We start from the raw sequence: 24224 nt of genomic DNA, 5'->3' as shown, positions 1-24224 counted from the left end.
AGGTACAGTATTCAATACAGTATATTGACATACAGATAGACAAATATATCAATAGAATATTATAGAATCCAGAAACAAATCAATATATTATGGACAACTGATTTTTTCTTTTCATTGTGGTAGATAGCTGATTTTTGACAACAATTTAAAGCAATGCAGTGGAGGAAGGATAGTCTTTTCAACAAATGGTACTGGAACTGTTTGATATCCATATGCAAAAGAATGAGCCTAGATCTGTATCTCTCATGCACAAAAATTAATTCAAAATGAACTAAAGTAAAGAATGTATAATCTATCACCAGAAGACTTTTAGAAAACCTTTGTGACCCTGCATTAGGCAAAGATGTCTTTTTTTAAAAAGATTTTATTTATTTATTCACGAGAGACACACAGAGAGAGGCAGAGACACAGGCAGAGAGAGAAGCAGGTTCCATGCAGGGAGCCCGATGTAGGACTTGATCCCAGGTCTTCATGATCGCACCCTGGGCTGAAGGCAGGCACTAAACTACTGAACCATCCAGGGATCCCCAGGCAAAGATGTCTTTGATATGATGTCAAAAGGACAATCCAAAAAGAGCAAATTGATATGTTTGACGTCATCAAAATTTAACATTTCTGCTTTTCAAAAGACATTGTTGGAAGAATGAAAAGACAAACCACGCACTGGGAGAAAACATTTGCAAAGTATCTATCTGATAAAGTATCTCTATCCAGGGAGCTTGGGTGGCTCAGTGGGTGAAGTGGTGAAGCGGTGAAACGTCTGCCTTCCTCTCAGGTCAGGATCTCAAGGTCCTGGGATACAGCGTCAGGCTCTCTGCTCAGCAGGGAGTCGGCTTCTCCCTCTGCTCCTCCCCCCTCTCATGCTCTCTCTCTCTCAAATAAATAAAATTAAAATATTTTTTAAAAAGTATCTCTAGGGCAGCCCTGGTGGCTCAGTGGTTTAGCGCTGCCTTCAGCCCAGGGCATGATCCTGGAAACCTGGGATCAAGTCCCACGTCGAGCTCCCTGCATGGAGCCTGCTTCTCCCTCTGCCTGTGTCTGTGTCTCTCATAAATAAATAAAATATTTTTAAAAAGTATCTCTATCCAAGATATATAAAGAATTCTAAAAACTCAGTAAGAAAACAAATAGCCCATTTAAAAAATAATAGGCAAAGAATTTTACCAGACTCTTCATCAAAGAAGACACGCTGGTGGCAATTAAACACCTGAAAAGACGCTCAATATCACTGGTTATTAGAGATATGAGAATCAAAGCCACAATGAAAACCAGAAACAAATATTGGCATGGATAAAATCTGAATGACTGACAATACCAAGAACTGGCAAAGATGTCGAGGAACTGAGCTCTCGGACACTACTGATAGGAATTAAAATGGTGCAACCACTTTGGGAGATAGTTTGATAGGTTTTGTGTTTTTTTGTTTGTTATAAAGTCAGTTGTTCTTTAGACAACAATTATTCATTGAAAGCTTACTATATAAAAAAAAAAGAAAGCTTACTATATGCTTCATAGTGCACTGGACACTTGGGTTATTGACAGTTTCTTAAAACGTTAAACATATACTTACTATATGATCCAGTCATTCTGTTCCTAGAAGTCTACCCACAAGAAAAGGAAACTTATATCAATTCAAAGACATGTACACTCAGGGCACCTGGTTGTGGCTCAGAGTTTGAGCGTCTGCCTTTGGCTCAGGTCATGATCCCCGGGGTTCTGGGATCGAGTCTCGCATCAGGCTCCCCTGCTTCTCTATGTCTGCCTCTCTCTGTGTCACTCATGAATGAATGGATCAATCAATCTTTTAAATTTTTTTTTTAATTTATTTATGATAGTCACAGAGAGAGAGAGAGGCAGAGACACAGGCAGAGGGAGAAGCAGGCTCCATGCACCGGGAGCCCGATGTGGGATTCGATCCCGGGTCTCCAGGATCGCGCCCTGGGCCAAAGGCAGGCGCCAAACCGCTGCGCCACCCAGGGATCCCGGATCAATCAATCTTAAAAAAAAAAAAAGGGCAAGTGTATTTAGTGCAGCTGGTGGGGAGGGTGGAGGCAGCAGTACCAGCAGTCAGTCTCTGGCAGTGGTTATGTGTGGGCTTCTCCTGGTTCTTTCTGTCAGAACAGAGTGTGGCCCTCCAAGCACTACCGTGCTTTTCTGACCTCACCTTCTACCTCCCTCTTCCTCATTTACTACCCTGCGGCCCCGGCGGCCTCCTTGCTATTCCTCAAACATACCAGCAATGGTGCCACCCCAAGCTCCCTGCACTTGGTTTCCCCTGCCCAGACCACTCTTTCTGCAGATAGCCACATCGGTCTACCTTGCTTCCTTCTGACCTTTGCTCACACGTCACCTTTGTAGCAAACCCTTCCCTGGTCATCATAGGAAGACTGCCCACTCCGGATCCCTTTGACCCTGCTCTTCCTTTTTTCCACCCTGGCTTTTATCTTCTAGCATACTAAATAATTTGCCCCCTTCTGCTTCTTGCTTATTGTCTTCTTGGCCCCACTGGGACATCAGCTCCACAAGGGCAATGTTCTTTGTTCTGTTCTGTTTGTGGCTGTATCTCCAAGTACTCAGAATCATGTCTGGCACACAGTCGGGACTGATTGTTGAATGATTTACTCTCTGCTGTATCCCTAGCATGCAGAACAGCAAAGGCTCCATAGGAGCCCATCGGGTGGATTGGGGCAACAAAGGCACTCAGGGAGGACCCACTGCCCCTCATGCAAGTTGTCGGCTGCTTCATCGTTCTGCTTAGTGCTAAGACATCGAGGTTAAGAGGCCCCAACCATGGGGGTGGAGGGGAGAAGCCTCTGGCTGAGGCAGCGATGTCAGGAGACTCTACCTGCCTGTTATTTGCCACCAGGCTCAGCCCCAGGCAACAGTTCCAATCATCCAAATAATTCGCCCATCTCTGAGAGGCCAGGAAACTGCTTGAATCCCTTCTATAAATTCATGGCTGGGGTCAGGACAGTTTTTAACAGGGCACCCTGCTGGGGAGACTTCTGGAAACTTAGTGATACAGAGGCAGATGCTTTCTCGCCCACAGCTCGCTCACTCCTCTGTGATGTGAAGGCCATCTGAATAGTGTACAGGTCACAGTCACCAGCTCATGGGTGGCTCCAGGGAGAATTCGCAGGCCTGCAGTTGTTGCCAAAGCAACTGCGGGCCCAAGGGGTGACTTTGGCTGCCAGCAAGCACCAGGCAGCCAGCCCAGAGAAAACCGCGCAGGGTTGTCTCTCTCCGTGTGCAGTGAACAAGGGATAGATTGGGGAAACCTCCTGATACTCTCCACATTTCTCAGTCTCAGGACCCTGTCCTGGAACTGAGGGATCAGGAGGGATCCATTCAGGGGAAGCACAAAGTCATGGTCTGTTGGGGGAACAGGACCTTCTGCTGGGGCTCCGTGTTCTGGGCACAGGGTTGTGTTCAAGAACTCCCGGCCCTGTTTCTGAATACAGGCTTGAGGGGAAATGCCAACTCCAAGAAATTGAAATCTGATGAAAGATCTATTTTAAGAACTGTGGCGCCTGGAGAAGAGGAAGGGCTTGTCTGAAACTGCCAAGTTATGCCATGTTGCAGGCAGAGACAGGGGGACCGGTGCCATTCCCTGGGAGGCTTTAGGCTCTTCTGGAGGGTGCTACCAAGATGAATGTATTACGACCTGGAGAAAGGAGGCCTTCTTGACGGAGTAGCACATACAACATGAGAAACAGACTACTGGACATGCCAAATTGGGAAACTTTAGAATGCACGACCCTTTCCCACATGAAAAATATAACCCAGCTGGGAATTCTGGGGGCAGTATGTACAGTCACAACCATTACTCAGGAACTGGAGCAACTGGGGGTGGGGGTTTGTCCTCTACTGTATGCCTTAACCACCCTGCTAGGCCAATCTTGCAAACAGCTGAGTTCTGGAATTAGGGATGATAAATCAGTAAAATTGGTCTTTGCTAGTGTACTTTATACTGGGGAATGAGACTGGAAGGTTTTCTGATCCCTTACCTTACTGGCATATAACCAATGATTTGGCCAACTCACTATTTTTCTATACCTGATCAATTTTGGCTGAAACAGTGGTCTAGGGGATCCCCGGGTGGCTCAGCGGTTTAGCGCCTGCCTTCAGCCCAGGGCGTGATCCTGGAGACCTGGGATCAAGTCCCACGTCAGGCTCCCTGCATGGAGCCTGCTTCTCCCTCTGCCTGTGTCTCTGCCTCTCTCTCATGAATAAATAAATAAAATATTAAAAAAAAAAAACAGCGGTCTTCCTTTGCTTGGCAGGGACAGTGGCTTACCTTTGTCATCCTGCTCTAGAGGATGGCTGCCAAAGAGGAGGGGGATGAGAAAATAGGTGAAGGGGAATTAAGAGGTACAAACTCCCAGTTATCAAAAAAAAAAAGGGAGATGAAAGGTACACTATAGGGAACAGAGTCAATAATGTAATTAACACTGGTGAGTACACTCAGTGTAGTAAGCATGGCATGATGTATAGAATTGTTGAATCACTATATTGTATACCTGAAACTAAGATAACATTGTCAATTATACTTTGACAATTAAAACATATTTTTAAAAAAGATTTTATTAGAAAAAGAGTTGTAAGAATTTTAATATGACAATTCAGTTACTTTTAAAAAATTTGCCAGCACTGTGCCATGTTCTGACAATGTCATAAGTTTATACCAGTGGTCTAGATCTAACTCAGACACCATTTATTACATCAGCAACTTAGTGATTGGGATGATTTAGAAGCAACCATGCCTAAAGCTCTGGCTCCTCTTGCTGATTTTGTAGCTCAGCCCATGAAACAGGAAAAAGTTTAAGGACTGTCTGACAATAACCTTTTTGAGAGTACAGTTACCTGGAGCAATCAGAGAAATTCTACCTGGGATACACAAACCTTTTTTTTTTACTTTTAAGCCAGTCTGTGGGCTAAAACAGGGGTGTCCCCAAACTAACTGGTTACAAACACACCCTATTTGTGGGTAGAAGCCTCTCTTTCCTCTGGACTCTCATCACCGGCTCAAGATATTTTCTAGATATCTGGTCTAGACCAAGAGTAAAAGGGTAAAAGCATAGCTGTCACCAGATTCTTGTTCAGAAAGCTGTGCGGACATGTAGCATTATGGACTCTGTAATATCTGCTTAAGGGACAGACTGCGTAGCTTTGGTAGTCCAAGAATGAGCTTGTGAGCAGCAGATTTTTGACTTGTCTTGCCAGCCCATGCAGGGCAGTGGGGCTGAAGTCTGGAGTGGCTCCCACCTCGGCCAGCCCAGCTCCATGTCCATTCAGCTCAGTGCACATTAAGGATCTCATCATTTTACAAAGTTTGGGAAATGATTTTTATTACACACTGACTTCTGGAAAATACTAGGGTTTGTTTCGAGCCTCCCTGCTGGTCCGTCTGTCTCATGTCCTGCCCTTGCCCTGTCCTGGGGCGATAGTGCAAGTGGAAGATGGAAGGATTACTGCTCCGCCTCTGCAAAGACAGGCTTTTCACACTGTACAGAGCTGGCAGTGGCCTGGGGTGGGAGTGGGGCCACAGGTCAGTCTTCATCCGAATCACTGGGGCCCATGTACTGGCAGACAGCATCATAGTGAAGCTCCACCAGCTGATTCTCTCTCCGCAGCTGCACCAGAGCTCGGCTCCGTTCTCTGTTCCGGCCTAGTAGGCGGCCCACCTGGAGTAGTGATGGGTGAGGTCAGCAAGGCCAATCCAGACTCCAGGACAGCCCCCGCATGCCCCTCACCCCATGCCCAGGTCTAGAACTCACCCTTCCAGCCTGTGGCCCCAGCACCACCATCACCCGGTTGCCTTCGACCTTGGGGACCAGGGTCTCCAGCATGTTTTCCTTCAGGCCTGCAGATGAGGAAAGGGGAGTGAGGCCCATGGCCAGGGCCAGCCCACCCAGGTCCTGTCAGAAAGCCTTTCCTGTATGCCTCAGAGCCATCCTGCACCCTGTTGACAGGTGGGAGTCCCCCTGCCCCACTCCAGCTCACAGGTGAGGACACCTAAGGAGCAGTTCCTAGAAATAACTATAATAGGGCACCAGGTGGCTTAGTCAGTTAAGCGTCTGCCTTAGGCTCAGGTCATGATCCCAGGGTCCTGGGATCAAGTCCCACATCAGGCTCCCTGTTTGGCAGGGAGTCTGGTTCTCCCTCTCCCTGCCACTCCCCGGGCTTGTGTGTATGCTCTCTCTCTGTCAAATAAATAAATAAAATCTTGGGAAAAAAAAGAAGAAAGAACAATGAAAAAGGAGCACTTATGCACGAAAATGATGGGTGATGACAACAGATACCGTTTATTGTGTGCACGTCATATGCCCTGCCCTGCACGGGGAGTTCAGTACACCTCTGTACAAGGCCCAGTCCCCAGAGGGAGAAATAGCTCATTTCTATGCCAGTGTGCACAGGGGGAAAGAGCAGCTTAGATAATCACCATCACAGAAGTGCCTCGTATTCTGTCAAAAGATTCTGGGCTGTGCAAAATGCCTGAACTCTGCCTAACCTTCCAGCCTTTGCCTGCACCAGCCTCTTGGGTCGAAGACAGCCTTCCTATTCAGCCTCTAGGATGGATGATTAAAACCCCAGTGGCCATCCCTCAGACTCACCTTCCAGGATCCGGCCTTCATCTGTTCGACACACACAGGTATCTGGGCTGAGGACATCTTCAATGGTCATCTGGAGAAAGGGTCACGGGATGTGAGAGTGTTACAGTTATGGGGGCCTAGTTCCGGGGGGGTGGGGGAAAGCCAGGCTGCAGGGTTCCCACCTTGGTGTTGTAATACTGGCCACCTTTGTGCTGCCTGTCCACAAAGCGCACACGCAGGTCCCTGTGCAACCAGTGCTGGCTCTGGGGACCTGCCTTCTCATTCTTGGCTGCGGGCTCCCCCTGTCTGCGGAAAGGGCCAACACAGGCTTAGCTGATGAGACACGTTCTGGTCACCCCACAGTTGGCTGCTGTGAAACCCACCCCTGATGCCCTGATGTCATCCCTAGTTCCTTCTATGTGCCTGCCTTGCCCGGGAAGCCTTCTCTGACTGCTAGAATCCCTCCACAGCCTTGCCTTCTCCCCCAACCCCAGATGCCCAGGGTCCCACCGGTCGGGAAGGTGTTTCCGCTTCCTCTCTGAGTCCTCCCGCCAGCTGGGGAGGTCCTGATCCCGGAGGGCCTTCCATGATGAGGCTGTTCCATTCTGTTGCCCTGGGGAAGTTTTGTTCATCTGGCCTGTGCAACGGTGTATGGGGAGAACCAGGAAGGAGCCTCAGTGTGAGCCTCTTACCTGGCAGGCTACACCTTGGCCTCAGGCCACCTCCCACCTGCCTCAATGTCCCCTCCCACCATCACAACTTTGCCTATGCCATCAGAATGCTCTCCCCTTCCCCTCAACTGCTGGGGCTTCCTTCAGGAAGGCTTCCTCAGCCACTCCGAGGTGGGCTAGGGAATCCTGAGAGCTCCATCAGCACCAATATCTCATCTGTCAAACCGCCCCATCCTGCTGCCATGCCTAGAATGCCTTTCTCCTTGGGCATGGCCTAGTCCCGGCTGCCCTCACACCCAGAAGAAGAGAGGCTCATCACCTAGAACAGACAGAGACCTCCTGAGGATAGGAATAGGTTTCCACACCTGTTTTTTCTCTGAGAGGCTAAAGCCCCAGGGTTACTAGATCAGTTTTTCTTCAAACCGAATAAACCACTGATCTTCATTCTCACCTCCTGGATTCTGACCAGAAGTCACATCTGCCTGACAGACCACTGCCCCTCCCCTCTGCAGATCTGACACCCACCCAGCCTCACCCCCAGGTACAGGCCCCTACTGCCCCCTGGAATGTTTCTCCAACTCTCCCAGCTAGGTAAGAGGCACACTCACTGAGATCCAAGGTGTTCTTGTCAAACTCATGCTGGGAGACAGGGCGCAGGCAGTACTCACTAACAGTAACCATGCGGTTCCCCACGGCCAGGCGAACCATGGCCCGAACATTGTCAGGATCGAGGCCTTCTACCTGAAGCGTTGGGGAGGACGAAGTTAGGCAGGGTCTGAGTGGACTAAACTCACATTCCTAGGACCGAACTGTCCACTCTTACCTCCTATAAGCCTGACCCCTGTGTCTCCCCCACCAGACTGACCCAAGGCCTGGGCCTGGGCCTGGTTCATGTGTTTCCCCTACCAGACTGTGTGGCTTGGATATATTTTAAAGAACTTAAGCCTCAGGAACATTTGGCACATATGGCCATTCTCTCTTTTAGTTGTAAACTGAGACTCAGGCCCAGCAAGTGGTTCTGAGTTACCAAATGAGGTAGCAAGCCAGGCAGGCCTGAAAGACAAGGACTTCCAGCCTTTCCACCCTAAGCCCAATTCTTCCTCCCTCTGACCCTCACATCAAACTTCCCCGCTGCCTGTCTTGGGCTCTAGGCATAGCTTGGTTCCTTACCTTCCCATAGAGGCCTCGGTGAGGGCCAGAAAGAACCACCACAGCTCCTCCAGGCACCAGTCCTTGAGGCTGGTCTTCCTTAGCCTTCTCTTGCTCTTCATCTGGCTTTGGCAGGTGGTGGGGGCCAGTGGGGACTAGGGCCTGGACCTCATTCAGGTTGGCACCCAGCCCTAACCCCTTCGGCCTCAGTAAGTTGAGACGGGGCTTCACCACTCTGCAGGCAACACAGTATATGAGCTTATTGGGCTGGGGAGGGGAGGAATGCAAGTCTTCAGTGTCCCCCCACAGCCATCCAAATCCCACCCCATCAACATGCTCAAGAATATCCTTCCCGATCTCACATTAGGACTGTTTTTTTTTTTAAGATTTTATTTTATTCATGAGAGACACAGAGAGAGCAAGAGAGGCAGAGACACAGGCAGAGGGAGAAGCAGGCTCTATGCAAGGAGCCCGACGTGGGACTCGATCCTGGGTCTCCAGGATCACACCCCGGGCTGAAGGCGGCGCTAAACTACTGAGCCACCCAGGGATCCCAGGACTGTTTTTGATCTACAGAAAAGCAATTTCGTTTGGTCTAACCTAATAACACACTGGGTATACCATCTATTACATATTATTTACAGCAGGATCTGAGGCAGATCTCTGTGATTTTGATTATAATACCCTAATATTTCTACAGGGGAAATCATACAAATATTCACACCAAATAGGAGAAACAGACTATAAAATGCTCTGTGTCAATTCAGGTCATGTGTGGCTACTAAATGGTTTATGAAAAAATGTTTGAAAAAAAATATTTGGTTTTCAGAATTCTTTGGAGTTCAGAAAACTGAGAAGGGATCAAAAGTCTGTGTGATAATAGCAAATGTTTCATCTATGTTTATTTTGGGCCAGGGCCTGCTATAAGTGCTTTATGTACATAATTTCATGTAATTCTGCAACAGATATGGGAAGTCAGTATTGTCACTATCCTCATTTTTCAGATGAGGAAGCTAATGCTCAGAAAGGTAACCCCGTACAGAAGGGATCCCGTTACAGAGTTTCAAAGAGCAAACAGGAGGGATGCCTGTGTGGCTCAGCGGTTGAGCATCTGCCTTCAGCTCAGGGCGTGGTCCTGGGATCCAGGATCGAGTCCCGCATCGGGCTCCCTGCATGGAGCCTACTTCTGCTCCCTCTGCCTATGTCTCTGCTTCGTTCTCTGTGTCTCTCATGATTAAATAAATGAATCTTTAAAAACAAACAAACAAACAAAGAGCAAACAGGAGACTGAAACAGTTGCAGAAAGCTTCTGGTTCTGGATGAGCAGTAACCCACGGGGTCTTGTTCACTGCCCTCTCTGCTGCCCCTTGCCCCCACCCCAGAACTCACAGATTGAAGGTGCGGCCAATGCCCTCACCAGGCTTCCAGCCCATGCCTCGTAACATGGCCAGCCCATAGGCCTCTACGGGGACTGCCTCGTAATCAGCTTCCTCTGGCACCTACAAATTCAGGCAAAGGAAGGACAGTCAGGCTTGGCCCATGGTGGGCCCTCTGAAGCCTGCTTACCCAATGAGTGACCCTTAGTGCTTTTCCAGTAAGCTCAAGGTTAGTTTTGATTTCCTCTTGCTGTCCCTCACTTTACTCATCCATGTTGTCCTTCAACAAATAATTATAAAGCACCTATTCTGTGCCAGGTACTGACCTAGGTGACGAGGATAACCAAAACAGACAAAAATCCCTGATCCTGCCCTGTGGGGATGACGTTCTAGTTGTAGACATACAATTTAAAAAATACATATAGGGGCAGCCCCAGTGGCGCAGCGGTTTAGCGCGGCCTGCAGCCTGGGGTGTGATCCTGGAGACCCTGGATCGAGTCCCACGTCAGGCTCTCTGTATGATGCCTGCTTCTCCCTCTGCCTGTGTCTCTGCCTCTCTCTCTGTCTCTATGAATAAATAGATAAAAAATCTAAAAAAAAATAATAAAAAATACATATAAAAATACATAAAACGTGGCATGTCGGGTAGTGATAAGTTATATGAAGAAAAATGAGGCAGATTAAGGGGATGCAGAGGGATGCAGAAGAGAGTATCATGGAGTTGATATCTGAGCAGAGACCAGAAAGAAATGACAGTGGGGGCCATAACGATATGAGAAGCATGAAGGATAGGTGGGTAGTCCAAGCAGAGAGAACAGTAAGAGCAAAGGCCCTGTGGCAGAACAAGTCTGGCAAGTGGTAAGAGCATCATGAAGGTCAACCTGACTGAGAAAGAGGTGGAGGAAGAGGGGCAGTGAAAGATTAATCAGGAGATCTGGGCTGGAGCCACAGGAGGGTGGCTTCCACAAGGGGTCCCAGTGAGGAAGTTACTGCAATAATCCAGATGAGAGATGCTGGTAGCTCAGACGAGTGGTAGGAGTGGTGATGGTGAGAAGTGATCAAATTCTGGATGTATACTGCAAAGGGAGATGATAGGATTTTGCTGAAAGACTGCATATGGGGTATGAAATAAAGGGGGAAGTCAAGAGAGACTCTAAGGTTTTTAGGCCAAGTGAGAAGAAGGATGGGGTGGAGCTGTGATCAGCTGAGATGTAAAAGGCCGGAGAAGGAGAGAATATGAGAGAACTGAGGCCAAAGCAGGAACAGGATGGAAAGTGAAGTGAAGGTCTTTTTTTATGATCAAAGAAGCCAGAAGACAGGTGAAGGCCAACAAGAACAGCTCAGTCGAAAGAGAGGATGGTCTGGGGCTGTAGGAGAACTAGGCCCCAAAGAAGCATTGCTAAAACATTGTGAATAAAGAGGTGAAGAGTGGAGTCCATGGGTATAAAAGACAGACTTGGTTGCTTCTGTAGACACTCCCCTCACTTCTGTTGTCTATCACATTCCATCCTCACTCCCTCAATTCTTTTCTTTCCTCTTCTCTCAATTCCTTATACTCACTCTAGACACACGGCGGGTTGCTTCACTGATGGACCCACACCACATTGACTCCCTGCCACCATGCCACTGCTTGGGGTTGTTGCTGCCATTAGTACTCACCCTGCTCTTCCCTCACTCACTAAACCCTACCTGTCCTTCCAGACCTCACTCCTACCACTCTGGTCTGACTGGCCATCATTTCTAGCCTGCACTACTGTTCTCTTTGCTTACTATTCTGTTCTGCTCACACTAGCCAGAGATCTTGTCAAATCTTAAGTTTTTACCCCTCTCTGCTCAGAACCCTCTCATGGCTCTCATTTCATTCAGGATAAAAGCCAAAGTCCTCACCATGGTCCACAAGGCCCTGCTTAGTTTAGCCCCTGCCACTTCTGACTTCATATTCTTCTCCTCCCCTTCATCCATTCTACTCCAGCTACACTGGTCTCCTTGATGTTCCTCAAACACTCCAGGCTGAGTCTACCCTTAGGATCTTTGCATTTCCTGTTCCCTTTGCCCCTCATCTTGTTCAGATAATCCCAGAATGCAAGTGTTTTCCACACCTCAGTATCTTGATTAATTTTTTAATGCTTCCCAAAAAAGACAGAAGGAGGAAGGGATAGGCAGCAGGCCTGTAACACGCACACAGACTGTACCCCCCGCCCCACTGTATGCAAAGAGGCAAGTCTGGCAGACAGGGCAAAGGGAGGCTGGGGCAGGAGGAATTAGGGGTCAGCTCACTGTCTCAGCCCGGGGTTCGCTGTCTGCCCCTTCCGCGTTAGGAATGCATCCTTTCTGGATCATGGGGATAGCAAGCGTGGGGTCGACACCCGAATTCTCTCTCTCCTCCAGGGACTTCTTGGAGTCTAAGGAAGAATGGGAGGGAGCAATGAGGTCCCACCATATCCTTCCATTTTCCTCCCCCACTTCCTTCACAGGGGGATGGCGAAGAGGGGATCACTCACCCTCAATGAGCTCCTTCACAGCCTGGGACAGCACTCCATCCATCAAGGCCTCAGTATTTGTGGATGGCCCAGGAGCTTGGGTTGGTGGCTGCCTGCGATGGCCATTCTGGATCAAAGGGATGATGAGATCCTTGGGGTTTTCTGAGGGCTTCACACTAATGTGGACACAGAAGCATGAAGTTGGGAGAGTAGCATGTCAGTGGGTTCTGAGCCACACTACTCCCTTCAGAGAAAACACAAGAGCCAAACTCACCCCCCCCCATCTGACCACACCCTCTGTTCTCCTGTGAGTCTCTAATGGTGCTTTCTTTGGATTCTCTCCCTCACCTCCAACTCTTAAATGTCAGTGCCTTTAAGGAATCAGCCTTCAGTCTTGGACCCTCTGCTCATCCCAACACCCACTTCCATGGCCTTCACAATGACTCACAAATCACCATCCTCAGCCCAGATTCTCCCCAGTTCCAGGCTCCCCATCAACCTCCTGGATGGTTGATTCTCTTCTGGAAGTCTCACCCTCTGACTGTCTTTTCCAAATTAACCTGATGATGGCCTCCCCAAACCTGAATCTGCCAATCCACCCCGTTCCCCACACTAGAGAAGCTCCACCGCTTCTGCTGAGACCCTAGCGGTCCTGTCATTCTTCACTCTTTTCCCTCTCTCAGAACGCACACACTTCAGGGTCCCCAAATTCTAGACACACCCTCTCAGGAACACATCCTTTTTTCTCAAACGCCATGGCTTTTAGGCCCAATTTCTCCACCTCTCCAGTCACACACTCCCGCCTTCTCGCCTCCACGAATTTCCTCAGGCTGTGCTTCAGGCTTTCCAGGCCACTGCCACCTAAACAATCAACTCAGATTCCACCCTCCCATTGCACCCACCAAACCGAATTCCAAGGGATGAAAGACCCGGCGCTTCACCTTTGCAGCTCCCTCCCTTCCACGGTCTTCAAGAAATCCTTCTCCTCTGGAGCCGCACCCGCGTCGTCTACCGGGTCCGCCAGCCGTCTCCGGGCAGTTGTGCGACTGAAGCTGAATGAAATTGGGGCAGCGGAGGATCCAGCCGGCCGCAAAGGATACTCCTCGGCATCCGCCATCTTGCCCCTCTTTCCCAGGCGAGTGCGCCGCTTGCCGGGAAGTTTAGTTTAGGTTCAGTTTGAAGGCGGCCAGACGAAGAGCGCTAGAACTACCTTTCCCATAAAACACTGCGTCATCGGCAGGCGTAGGAGGAAAAAGGAGCTTTCGGAAGTAACTCTTGCTCTTTTTCCTTCATAGGAGCGCGTCACGCCAAGCATAAAGGGAAATGTAGTTCTTCGGTGAGGTAGGTGTGGCAGAGTTGAATTCATTCTTGCCTGGTGTGTTCATTCCTTCCTATAGGCGGTCGACAAGTATTTATTAGTTGCTTACTGTGTACACATTACACAGGGGGAATGGAAGTGTAGATAAAATACATGCTTAAGAAAAAAATCTGTGAGGGGATCCCTGGGTGGCGCAGTGGTTTGGCGCCTGCCTTTGGCCCAGGGTGCGATCCTGGAGACCCGGGATCGAATCCCACATCGGGCTCCCGGTGCATGGAGCCTGCTTCTCCCTCTGCCTGTGTCTCTGCCTCTCTCTCTCTCTCTCTCTCTGTGACTATCATGAATAAATAAATAAAATCTTTAAAAAAAAAAAAAAGAAAAAATCTGTGAGTGCCAGCTGTGCACAATAACAAATAGACATGTAAATGGTGCCTACCGATGTCAGATTTAACACACAACTAGATCTGGATTCAAATTTTAATAAATTTTAATAAAATTCAAATTTTAATAAAATAGACACCCTCCTTTCTAGAGGCTGGTAGTCCGGTGGGGAACAATAACACTTGAACAGATATTAAAAATATATATAGGGCAGCCCGGGTGGCTCAGCAGTTTAGCGCTGCCTTCGGCCCGGGGCGTGATCCTGGAGACCCCGGATCGAGTCCCATGTTGAGCTCCCTGCATGGAGCCTGCTTCTCCCTCTGCCTGTGTCTCTGCCTCTCTCTCTCTCTCTGTGTCTCTCATGAATAAATAAAATCTTAGAAAAAAAATATATATATATACACACACACATACACAGTTGACTCTTGAACAATGCAGGGGTTAGGAGGGCCAATACCCTGTCCCCACAGTTGAAAATTTGCTGGTAACTTTTGACTCCTCACAAACTTACTTACTAACACCCTACTGTTGACTGGAAACCTAATGATAACACAAACAGTAGATTAACACATATGTTGTTTGTTACATGTAGTATTATTTTTCTGTTGTTTTTAGGGGCTTTTTGTTTTGTTTTTTATTTTTTTTTATTATTTATTTATGCTAGGCACACAGTGAGAGAGAGAGGCAGAGACCCAGGCAGAGGGAGAAGCAGGCTCCATGCACCGGGAGCCCGACGTGGGATTCGATCCCGGGTCTCCAGGATCGCGCCCTGGGCCAAAGGCAGGCGCTAAACCGCTGCGCCACCCAGGGATCCCTGTTTTGTTTTTAAGTAGGTTCCACACCCAACGTGGAGCCTAGGGAAGACCCTGAACTCACAACCCTGAGATCAAGACCTGATCTAAGATCAAGAGTCTGCACTTAACCAACTGAGCCACCCAGGCCTTTTGTATGTTACATGTATCATACACTGTATTCTTTTGTATACAGTATTCTTAAGAATAATCTTAAGAATATGAAGATGAATAAGAAAATGAAAATGTTATTAAGAAAATCATAAGTGGGGGGATGCCTGGGTGGCTCAGTGGTTTAGCGCCTGCCTTCGGCCCGGGGCGTGATCCTGGAGACCCGGGATTGAGTCCCATGTCCGGCTCCCTCCATGGAGCCTGCTTCTCCCTCTGCCTGTGTCTCTGAATCTTTCTCTGTGTCTCTCATGAATAAATAAATAAAATCTTAAAAAAATAAAAAGAAAATCATAAGGGGGTACCTGAGTGGCTCAGTTAAGTGTCTGCCTTTGGCTTAGGTCATGATCTGAGTTTCCTTGGATGGAGCCCCGTGTTGAGCTCCCTGCTCAGTGAGGAGTCCGCTTCTCCCTCTCCCTGTTCCCCCACTCATGTTCTCTCTCTCTCATAAATAAATAAATAAATAAATAAATAAATAAATAAATAAATATTTTAAAGATTTTATTTATTTATTCATGAGAGACACACACAGAGAGAGGCAGAGACATAGGCAGAGGGAGAAGCAGGCTCCTCACAGGGTGCCCGATGTGGGACTCAATCCCCGGACCCCAAGATTACACTCTGAGTGGAAGTCAGACACTCAACCGCTGAACCACCCAGGCATCCCAATAGAATGTTTTTTAATAAAGAAAATTATAAGGAAGAGAAAATACATTTATAGTACTCTAATGTATTTACTGGAGAAAATCCTGGTATAAATGGACCCGTGCAGTTCAAAGCCATGTCGTTCAAGGGTCTACTGGAGTTCCTACTGTTACTCAAAACTATGTCCACCTCTTGGTGGATATGGAGCCAAAAGATACATCCAAGCAAAGAACAGGAAGGAAAAGGTAGGGTTTACTTGCAACAAGTGAAGAAGAACACTGAGGATATTTCCCAAAGCACTATCTCCCTCAACAACAAAAGTGGGGAAATTTTAAACTAAAGGTCCATATATATTCGTGGAAGGGCTTGCAAAATAGGGAATTCAGCATGGAATTGGGGCAAAAGTCACCCTAAGTCACTGAGTCTAGGTCTTAAGTTAATTGAAGTCATGAGAGTTGGCAAGGGTCAGCATCATCAATTCTCTGGCTCCAGTGGGTCTAGTATTTGAGTGCTCAAAGGGGCTTAAGTTCTGCAAAGATGACTCAGAATATGTGTTAGGTCAATCTTTACTTTTGAATCAGCATTGGGAGTTTTACCACCGATTTATTGTCTTTGATAGGCTTAGGCTGTCTCCTGGCCTGATAGTGCCTGTTTGTTCTCACATTCTTTTGTTTCCTTCAAATCATTATCTACTGATGTTTATTCTTATGCAATTTCAACACATCTCAGGATGTTCTGCAAGAAATGTGCTTTGGGTAAGTAGTGCTGGTCAGGCATAGATTACAAGATGATCAGGGGCCCCAAATGACTTTTCTTATATTGAGAAAGATTTGCCTCACCTTTCTTTTTCCAGGGATCCCTAACTATTTCTGCTTATACTACCAACATTAAATATGTTGAGAACTAGGTTCTAAGGTTTTGAAAGATTAATGAGACAAATTCCTCTTGTCTAGGACCACAAAGAGGGAAAATGAAAGGGCCCCATGAAGGGCTTTTTGAAGGACTGCTTTTTTGCCCCTTTTCCTGCTTCTATTCTTGCTAGGACCAGCACACCCCTTTACACATTCCTTATAGTACAAATAATGTATGTTCTCCTTGTATGGATCAAATAGCTAATAATTTCTTTGTGGTCTTCCAGCATAATACATAACTTCTAAGGAATGACTAGGTGAGGCCATCATGTGTATATTCCAGACCACTGGAGCTAGACATCTTGATGCCAAGCCCCCCTAGCTCCAAGGAATTAGTGACTTATGGAGGACATCTGGACCCTTCTTATTCTGACCAGTTCCAGGGTGCCTGAGAGGACACTTACATCACACCACAATCCTCAATAAAAGCCTCAGACCCAAGCAAAAACAAGACACTGTCCTTTCCTTTCTGAGTCTTCCAGACACTCTGTAACTACGCTCACTCTGTATCTTCAATAAACTCTGCTTTTACTTTCTCTTGGCTCACATTTGATTGCTATCCTGTGTGAAACCAAGGACCCTCTTGGCTGGTCCTGGGATCACCTCTGGATCCTCAGACCCAGCCTGCCTACATCATTAAGAGTTTGGAAAATAGAAGACTGATACTTAAATAGTCACCAGAAAGAATAATAGAAATCTGCCAAAAATTCGTCCCAAGGAAATCATTAAAGATATGCAAAAAGAGGGCAGCCCGGTGGCTCAGCAGTTTTTTTTTTTAAGATTTTATTTACTTATTCATGAGAGATACAGAGAGAGGCAGAGACACAGGCAGAGGGAGAAGCAGGCTCCACACAGGGAGCCCAACGTGGGACTCGATCATGGGGCTCCAGGATCATGCCCTGGGCTGAAGGCAGCACCAAACCGCTGGGCCACCAGGGCTGCCCAGCTCAGCAGTTTAGTGTTGCCTTGGGCCCAGGGTGTGATCCTGGAGACCCAGGATCTAGTCCCACAGGCTCCCTGCATGGAGCCTGCTTCTCCCTCTGCCTGCTCTGCCTGTGTCTCTGCCTCTCTCTCTGTCTCTCTCATGAATAAATAAATGAAATCTTAAAAAAAAGATATGCAAAAAGATTTTTTATGTTTATTTGAGAAATCTCTATAGGGGATCCCTGGGTGGCTCAGCGGTTTAGCGCTTGCCTTTGGCCCAGGGCGTGATCCTGGAGTCCCCGGATTGAGAACCACATCGGGCTCCCTGTGTGGAGCCTGCTTCTCCCTCTGCCTGTGTCTCTGCCTCTCTCTCTCTCTCTTCTCTTTGTGTCTCTAATGAATAAATAAATAAAATCTTTAGAAAAAAATAAAAAGGAAATCTCTATACCCAGGTGTGGAGACCGAGAAAAATCAAGGCCATTCCACTTCAAGTTTAACATTAGCACAAGTACAGCCATCTTAGGCCCCTGTGAATAAGAGCTGAACTTTATAAGAAAAACTGCAGAATATCCCATGTCCTCGCAGGGAATGCCATATCAGAAAGACAACAGAGCCCATGCCCGTGGTAGAAAGTCCCATATTAGAATGAGAACAGAGCTCAATGCCCTTGAAAGCCCCATATCAGAATGTAAACAGAACTTGAGAAATTCCTCCACCCCTTCTGAAAATCTCCTAGACCAGCCCTTAAAACTAAGCTGAAACCCACCTCGGGGTCCAAGTCCCTGCTCCGCTGTGTCGGGTATACTTGGACCCAAGCTCGAGGTTGCTAATAAACCCTCGTGTGTTTGCATCAGTGTCGGCTCCTTGGTGGTTTCTTGGATTCACAATCTTGGGCACAACGCAGGCACCTGGCTGGTTCAGCTGGAGGACCATGTGACTCTTGATATCAGGGTGATGAGTTCCAGGCCCATGTTGGGTGTAGAGATTACTTAAAAAAATAAAATCTTGGGACACCTGGGTAGCTTAGCGGTTGAGCATCTGCCTTCAGCTCAGGGCATGATCCTGCAGTCTGGGGATCAAGTCTCACATTGGGCTCCCTGCATGGAGCCTGCTTCTCCCTCTGCCTCTGTCTCTGCCCCTCTCTCTGTGTCTCTCATGAATAAATGAATAAAATCTTTTTAAAAAATAAAAATCTTTAGGGTCACCTGGGTGGCTCAGTCATTTGAGCACTGGCTCTTGATTGCTGCTCTGGTCATGATCTCAGGGTTGTGAGATCAAGCTCTGCATGGGCTCCACACTCAGCACAGTCTGCTTAGGTCTCTCTCCCTCTCCCTCAGCCCTTCCCCCAGCCTGTGCACTATAAATAAGTTAATCAATTAATCTTTAAAAATTAAAAAAAATCTTTAAAAAAACCAAAGTAATCTATATCCAACATGGGGCTTGAACTCACCACCCTAAGATCAAGAGTCACATGCTTCTGAATGAGCCAGCCAAGCGCCCTTGAAAATATATTTTTAAATATTTATTTATTTTAGAGAGGTGGGGGGGGAAGGGTAGAGGAAGAGAATGACAAGCAGACTCTCCACTGGTTGGGGAGCCCAACATGGGGCTCCATCCCACAACCCCCAGATCATGACCTGAGCTGAAATCAAGAGTCAGCCACTTAACTAATCCACCCCAGCACCCCAAACAGTTTTTTACGAGATTCATCATAGTATCATCTATTGTAGCCAAAGATTGAAGACTAAATGAACAACAGGAGGGGATTGGGCAAATGAATTATAGCACATTCCTTGGATGGAACACTTATACTAGAAACTTTAAATATGAAGCTGTAAATATACTTAAAGTGGAAAAAAATTTAAAAAATAAAAAATAAATAAAAAAAAGAAAGTGGGACATAATCACAATGTTCAGAAAGTAGAATAATATAATGGGTCACAGGATGGTCTTGAAAACAGGAAACAGTGTTGTGCCCAAGATTGCGAATCCGAGAAACCACCGAGGAGCCGACACCGATGCAAACACACGAGGGTTTATTTACAAGCTCGAGCTTGGGTCCAAGTATACCCGACACAGCAGAGCAGGGACTTGGACCCCGAAGTGGGTTACAGCTGGGTTTTTTATAGGCTGGTCTAGGGGATTTCCAGAAGGGATGGAAGAATTAGGCTGGTCTAGGGGATTTTCTACCATGGGCGTGGGCTCTGTTGTTTTTCTGATATGGGATTACCTGCCGAGGACATTGAGGACATTCTGTAGTTTTTCCCGTAAAGTTCAGCTCTTATTCACAGGGGCCTAAGATGGCTGTACTTGTGTTAATGCTAAACTTTAGGTGGGATGGCCTTAATTTTTCTCGGCCTCCACAACAGTAATCAATCTCATGGCCATTTTTCCAGGCTTGGAAGCCCTGGGCATCCTTAAAGACACCTAGCAGGGCAGCCCTGGTGGCGCAGCGGTTTGGCGCTGCCTGCAGCCTGGGGTGTGATCCTGGAGACCCAGGATCGAGTCCCACATCGGGCTCCCTGCATGGAGCCTGCTTCTCCCTCTGCCTGTGTCTCTGCTTCTCTCTCTGTGTGTCTATGAATAAATAAATAAAATCTTTAAAAAAATAAATAAAATAAAAAACCTTTAAAAAAAAAGACCTAGCAGATAAAGACTACAAAGCAGCATTTATAAATGTCAATCTAAATAAAGAGGCAAACTGAGGCAAGCTCAAAAAGATGAGTTTATTTGGGAGTAGCAGAGAAATTGCGATTCTGGACACCCAAACTGTAGCAAGCTACAGATGAGTCCCAAATTCCAATTCCTCTGCTATCCCAAATAAGCTCATTATCGTGAGCTTGCCCCAGTTTACCTCTCTATTTAGGCTGACATTCCTGGGAGTCAGAGGTGGGATCCAAAGGAGAGGACCTCCAAAGAATGATGATTCAGGGAATCAAGGGAGGTACCCGCATGGAGCCTCTTGCACTCATCACTTTCACAAGTCGCGGTCTATTTCCAGTTTGATGAGTCTCTTCTAGGATTCTGAACTCCTTCCCTTTGATTGAGTTTTCCAACTTTATTCAGGATCTGTATAAAGACAATCTTTTTTTGTTGAGTACTTGTTTCCCTTAGTACTAGTATGTTTGGTGAGTATTCCTTTGTTTTATTATTGGAAGCACATCAGAATTTTGGTATAATTCCTTTGGAATTATTAGGAGTGTTAAAAAGAAAGCCACAGGCTCTAGGTGGAGTCACTTGCCCTCAGGGCAATAAACCAAGAATTAATTGTAATTTCAACCTTTTCAGGAATGGAATTTTAAACCAATTAATCTGGAATTTTCTGGCCTGCACCAAAGAGGTAATCTTCACCTGGGGCCCTCTCATTCCCCAAAGGAAGATCAGGTAATCTGGATGATAAGAACTCCCTTGCCCCACCTTTCCCCATAAGCAGAAGCGACCTTGCCTGAAATAGTACTTCCTTTTCTTTTGCTAATGATTTCTTGCCCTATCTTCCTTCCTATAAAAACCTTCCACTTTAGGGTGCCCGGGTTGCTCAGTCGCTTAAGTGTTAGACTCTCAGTTTGGCTCAGGTCATGATCTCAGGGTCCTCCATGCTCAGCGAGCAGTCTGCTTCTTTCCTTTTCTGCCAACCCCTCCCTCTGTCCTGTGCACTCTCCCTAAAATGAAAAAATCTTTCAAAAAAAAGACCTTCTATTTTGTTTACCTCATCTCAGACCTCTCTACTTCTTAGATGGGATGCTCACCAGTTCATGAGTTGCTTAATAAAACCAATTAGGGACACCTGGGTGGCTCAGTGGTCAAGTGTCCGCCTTTGGCTCAGATCAGATCCTGGGGTCCTGGGATCCAGTCCCAGTTCGGGCTCCCCGCAGGGAGCCTGCTTCTCCCTCTATGTCTCTGCGTCTCTCATGAATAAATAAAACCTTTTAAAATAAACAAATAAGATAAATCTTCACATTTACTCAGTTGATTTTTCCCTCCTTAGTGGGTATTAGAATTTAAAAAAAGGTTTGGCAAGGTTACAGGATAGAAGATCGATATGCAAAAATCCATTGTGTTTCTATAGACAAAATAAAGATGAAATTAAGAAAATAATTCCATTTACAGTAGCCTCAAAATAAGATACCCAGGAATATATTTAAAAGAAGAACTGTAGAAATTGTGTTGCGAAAACTACAAAATATTGTTGAAAAAAAATTTTAAAGACCTAAGTAGGGACTCCTGGGTGGCGCAGTGTTTGAGCATCTGCCTTTGGCTTAGGTCAGGTCATGATCCCAGGGTCCTGGGACCAAGTCCCCACATTGGCTCTCCACGGGGAGCCTGCTTCTCTCTCAGCCTGTGTCTCTGCCTCTCTATGTCTTTCATGAGTGAATAAATAAAATCTTAAAAAAGACATAAGTAAATGAAGAGACATACAATATTGACTCAGGGCCAGTGTGAGATTCTCAACCTGGCCCTGTTGATTACACTCCTCCAGCTCCCATCCTCCTCTGCCACCCTTTCCCCCAATCTGTGCCCCCAAAATTCACTAAGGAAGTCTCCAGCGCCATTCAAGCTCACCAGAAGTATCCACAGGTTTTTCACATTTTTCTGTATTTGTCACACTAGGAAGTCTGTGAGAGGCAAAGAGAGACAAGAGGGTCTTGGGACAAGCGACTAAGACATAATTGTCCTTACAATTACAGCATGCTAAAGGCTAGTTAGTGTAAGGAAGAGGCTAAGAAAGCTGTCGGTGACTTACCTTTTTTTAAAAAAAATATTTTATTAATCCATTTGAGAGAGAATAAGCAGGAGGAAGAGAAGAACAGTACCTGCTGAGCATGGAGCCCTGCAGGGGAGCTGGATCCCAAGAAAGAGATAATGACCTGAGGTGAAGGCAGACGCCCAACATCTAAGTCACCCAGGCGCCTCCACTGTTTTAAAAAATTTTGAGAGATAACAGAGACCAAAAACGGGGAGAGAGGGAGAAGGCTCCCCGCAGAGCAGGGAGGCCCACGCGGGTCTTGATCTCAGGACCCTAGGATCATGCATGAGCTGAGTTAACGGACTAAGCCAGTCAGGGGCCCCTGACTTTGCTAACATTGGCACAAGCCCCTAAATTTACATTCTAGCCTCAGCTCTTCCAACTCACGTCCAGACTCGACCACAATTTCAGTACCTAGGCAGTGCGCAATTCTCCAGCTGTCACACAACTACCCAGAACCCCCCATCTTAACGAATCCTGGGCCCGGCTATTGAAGGCACCTCCAGACACTCCTATAGTCCTCTAATAACACGAAGATCCCGCTCCTCATCTTACACCCTTAGGTCGTCCCCGGACGGCGGCGCAAAGCCAGATTGGGCTCCTGAATTTCCCAGGCTCCGCCCTCTAGTTAGCCTATAAACTTCAACCCATTCCTGACGCTTCGAATCCCGCCCCCTCGCGTTTATAGACTCCACCCCCCTCTAGGGTGGACTCCTTTCCAGGCACGGCCCTCAGCCGACTGCCCGCCCCCAACACCCTGCAGGCCCCACCTCTTCAGAAATGCCATTCGAAGCCCCACTGACAGGGATAACCATCCAGCCTCGCACCCACGACTAACCATGCAACATTCGCCTACCGCAGTAACCTTCCCTGGGTCACCTCCGGGAGAAATATTCTAGGATGACGCCAAGGCTCCGCCCCCGCGAAGCTGCCTCCGAGTCCCGCCCCGCCGCCAGCCCCGCCCACTGGCGCCGCCCAGGGGAGTAACTAACCAACCCGGGCCTGCCACTTCAGGAGCTGGCTCCACTCAGACCCCGCCCCCCGGAGGCCCCGCCCCGCCCCTGACACGCACCCGCCTTCGGGCGCAGGCGCAATGTGGCACCTGTCCTGCGTACCAGCGCCGCCACGTCGGCCGCAGCCCGGGCCGCCAGGGGGCGCGCGTCCAGCCGCGCCAGGAGCTGCCGGGCTCTGGGGCCCGCGGGCAGGGGAGGGCCGTGGCCTGCGCGGGTGGAAAGAACAAGTCAGCGCCCGCCCGAGCCTCGGCGAACCCCCTACGCTCCACGACGTCCGAAGACCTAGAATGCCCCTAAGATCTTCCGAGCCCCCCGACCATTCCCTCATAGTTCCGGAGGTCGCCCGCTGCCGGTCTCGACTCCCGCGACCCCCGACCGTCATGGGAATGCCCGTAGATCCCCGCCTGCCCCCACGAAATCCCGGGACATAGCTAGCTGATCGAAATATTCCTGGACACTTCCCGACACTCTGGGACTGTCTCTGCAGGGCTCCGACCGCCCCCACATAACCCCAGATTCCAAACTCTTCCCGCACGGTAGCCAGAGGGACCCCGATTCCGCCAGATGTCCTGAAAGAAGACGGCCTGCCCCCGCTGTGGCCCCGGCACCCCCCGATTCCCCTTCCGGATATCCTAGGCGACCTTGATGGCCCACGTAGCTCCAGTTGCCCCTCCATTTATCCCCAGAGCCCCCCCCCCCGCCTGACCCCTCCCTCCGCAGTTCGCTACACACCCTGAGTGCCCCGGTGTCCCCAGCGGCCCCGGGCAGACCCCTCTGGCACATCTCCCCGGGATTCCTGAGAGCCAGCCCCCGCATCTGGGGCACAGCCCCACGGTGCGGGTGCGGGTGCAGGTCCAGGACCCGGAGCCCAACCCGGGTCACCGCTTGGGCGCCAGGGCTGCTTTGTTTATCACCTGTGCAAGGAAAAGGTGAGGAGCCGACAGGCGGGGCGAGGGGTGGCGAGGACGCGCCCAGTCCCTCCCCTCCCCACCCCACCCCACCCCACCCCACCCCCGTACCTCCTCTGCTCCCCTTAGGGTCCGTGGCGCCCCCTGCGCGA

General features: G+C 48.3%; 1 protein-coding gene across 3 annotated transcripts; it reads right to left on the bottom strand.

The window, feature by feature from the left end:
- Positions 1–4566: 4566 nt before the first annotated feature.
- Positions 4567–23103, bottom strand: GPKOW (G-patch domain and KOW motifs). 3 transcript variants are annotated; one of them, XM_077887512.1, is made up of 12 exons: positions 22990–23103; positions 13211–13660; positions 12291–12445; positions 12067–12191; positions 9803–9912; positions 8435–8648; positions 7873–8005; positions 7104–7230; positions 6776–6899; positions 6615–6684; positions 5778–5863; positions 4567–5684 (listed from the first exon to the last, which is right to left on the bottom strand). In XM_077887512.1, the coding sequence occupies exons 2-12, from the start codon at positions 13384–13386 to the stop codon at positions 5550–5552; spliced, it is 1455 nt and encodes a 484-aa protein (XP_077743638.1). In that variant the 5' UTR covers positions 13387–13660; positions 22990–23103; the 3' UTR covers positions 4567–5549. The 3 variants fall into 3 exon arrangements, with proteins under 3 accessions (XP_077743638.1, XP_077743640.1, XP_077743639.1); XM_077887514.1 differs by having other exon boundaries at positions 23008–23090; XM_077887513.1 differs by lacking the exon at positions 22990–23103 and adding an exon at positions 20262–20425.
- Positions 23104–24224: the final 1121 nt, after the last annotated feature.

Source organism: Canis aureus, chromosome X (genome assembly GCF_053574225.1).
Source record: "Canis aureus isolate CA01 chromosome X, VMU_Caureus_v.1.0, whole genome shotgun sequence".
Lineage (NCBI taxonomy): Eukaryota > Metazoa > Chordata > Mammalia > Carnivora > Canidae > Canis > Canis aureus.
This window is presented reverse-complemented; position numbering and strand designations above follow the sequence as displayed.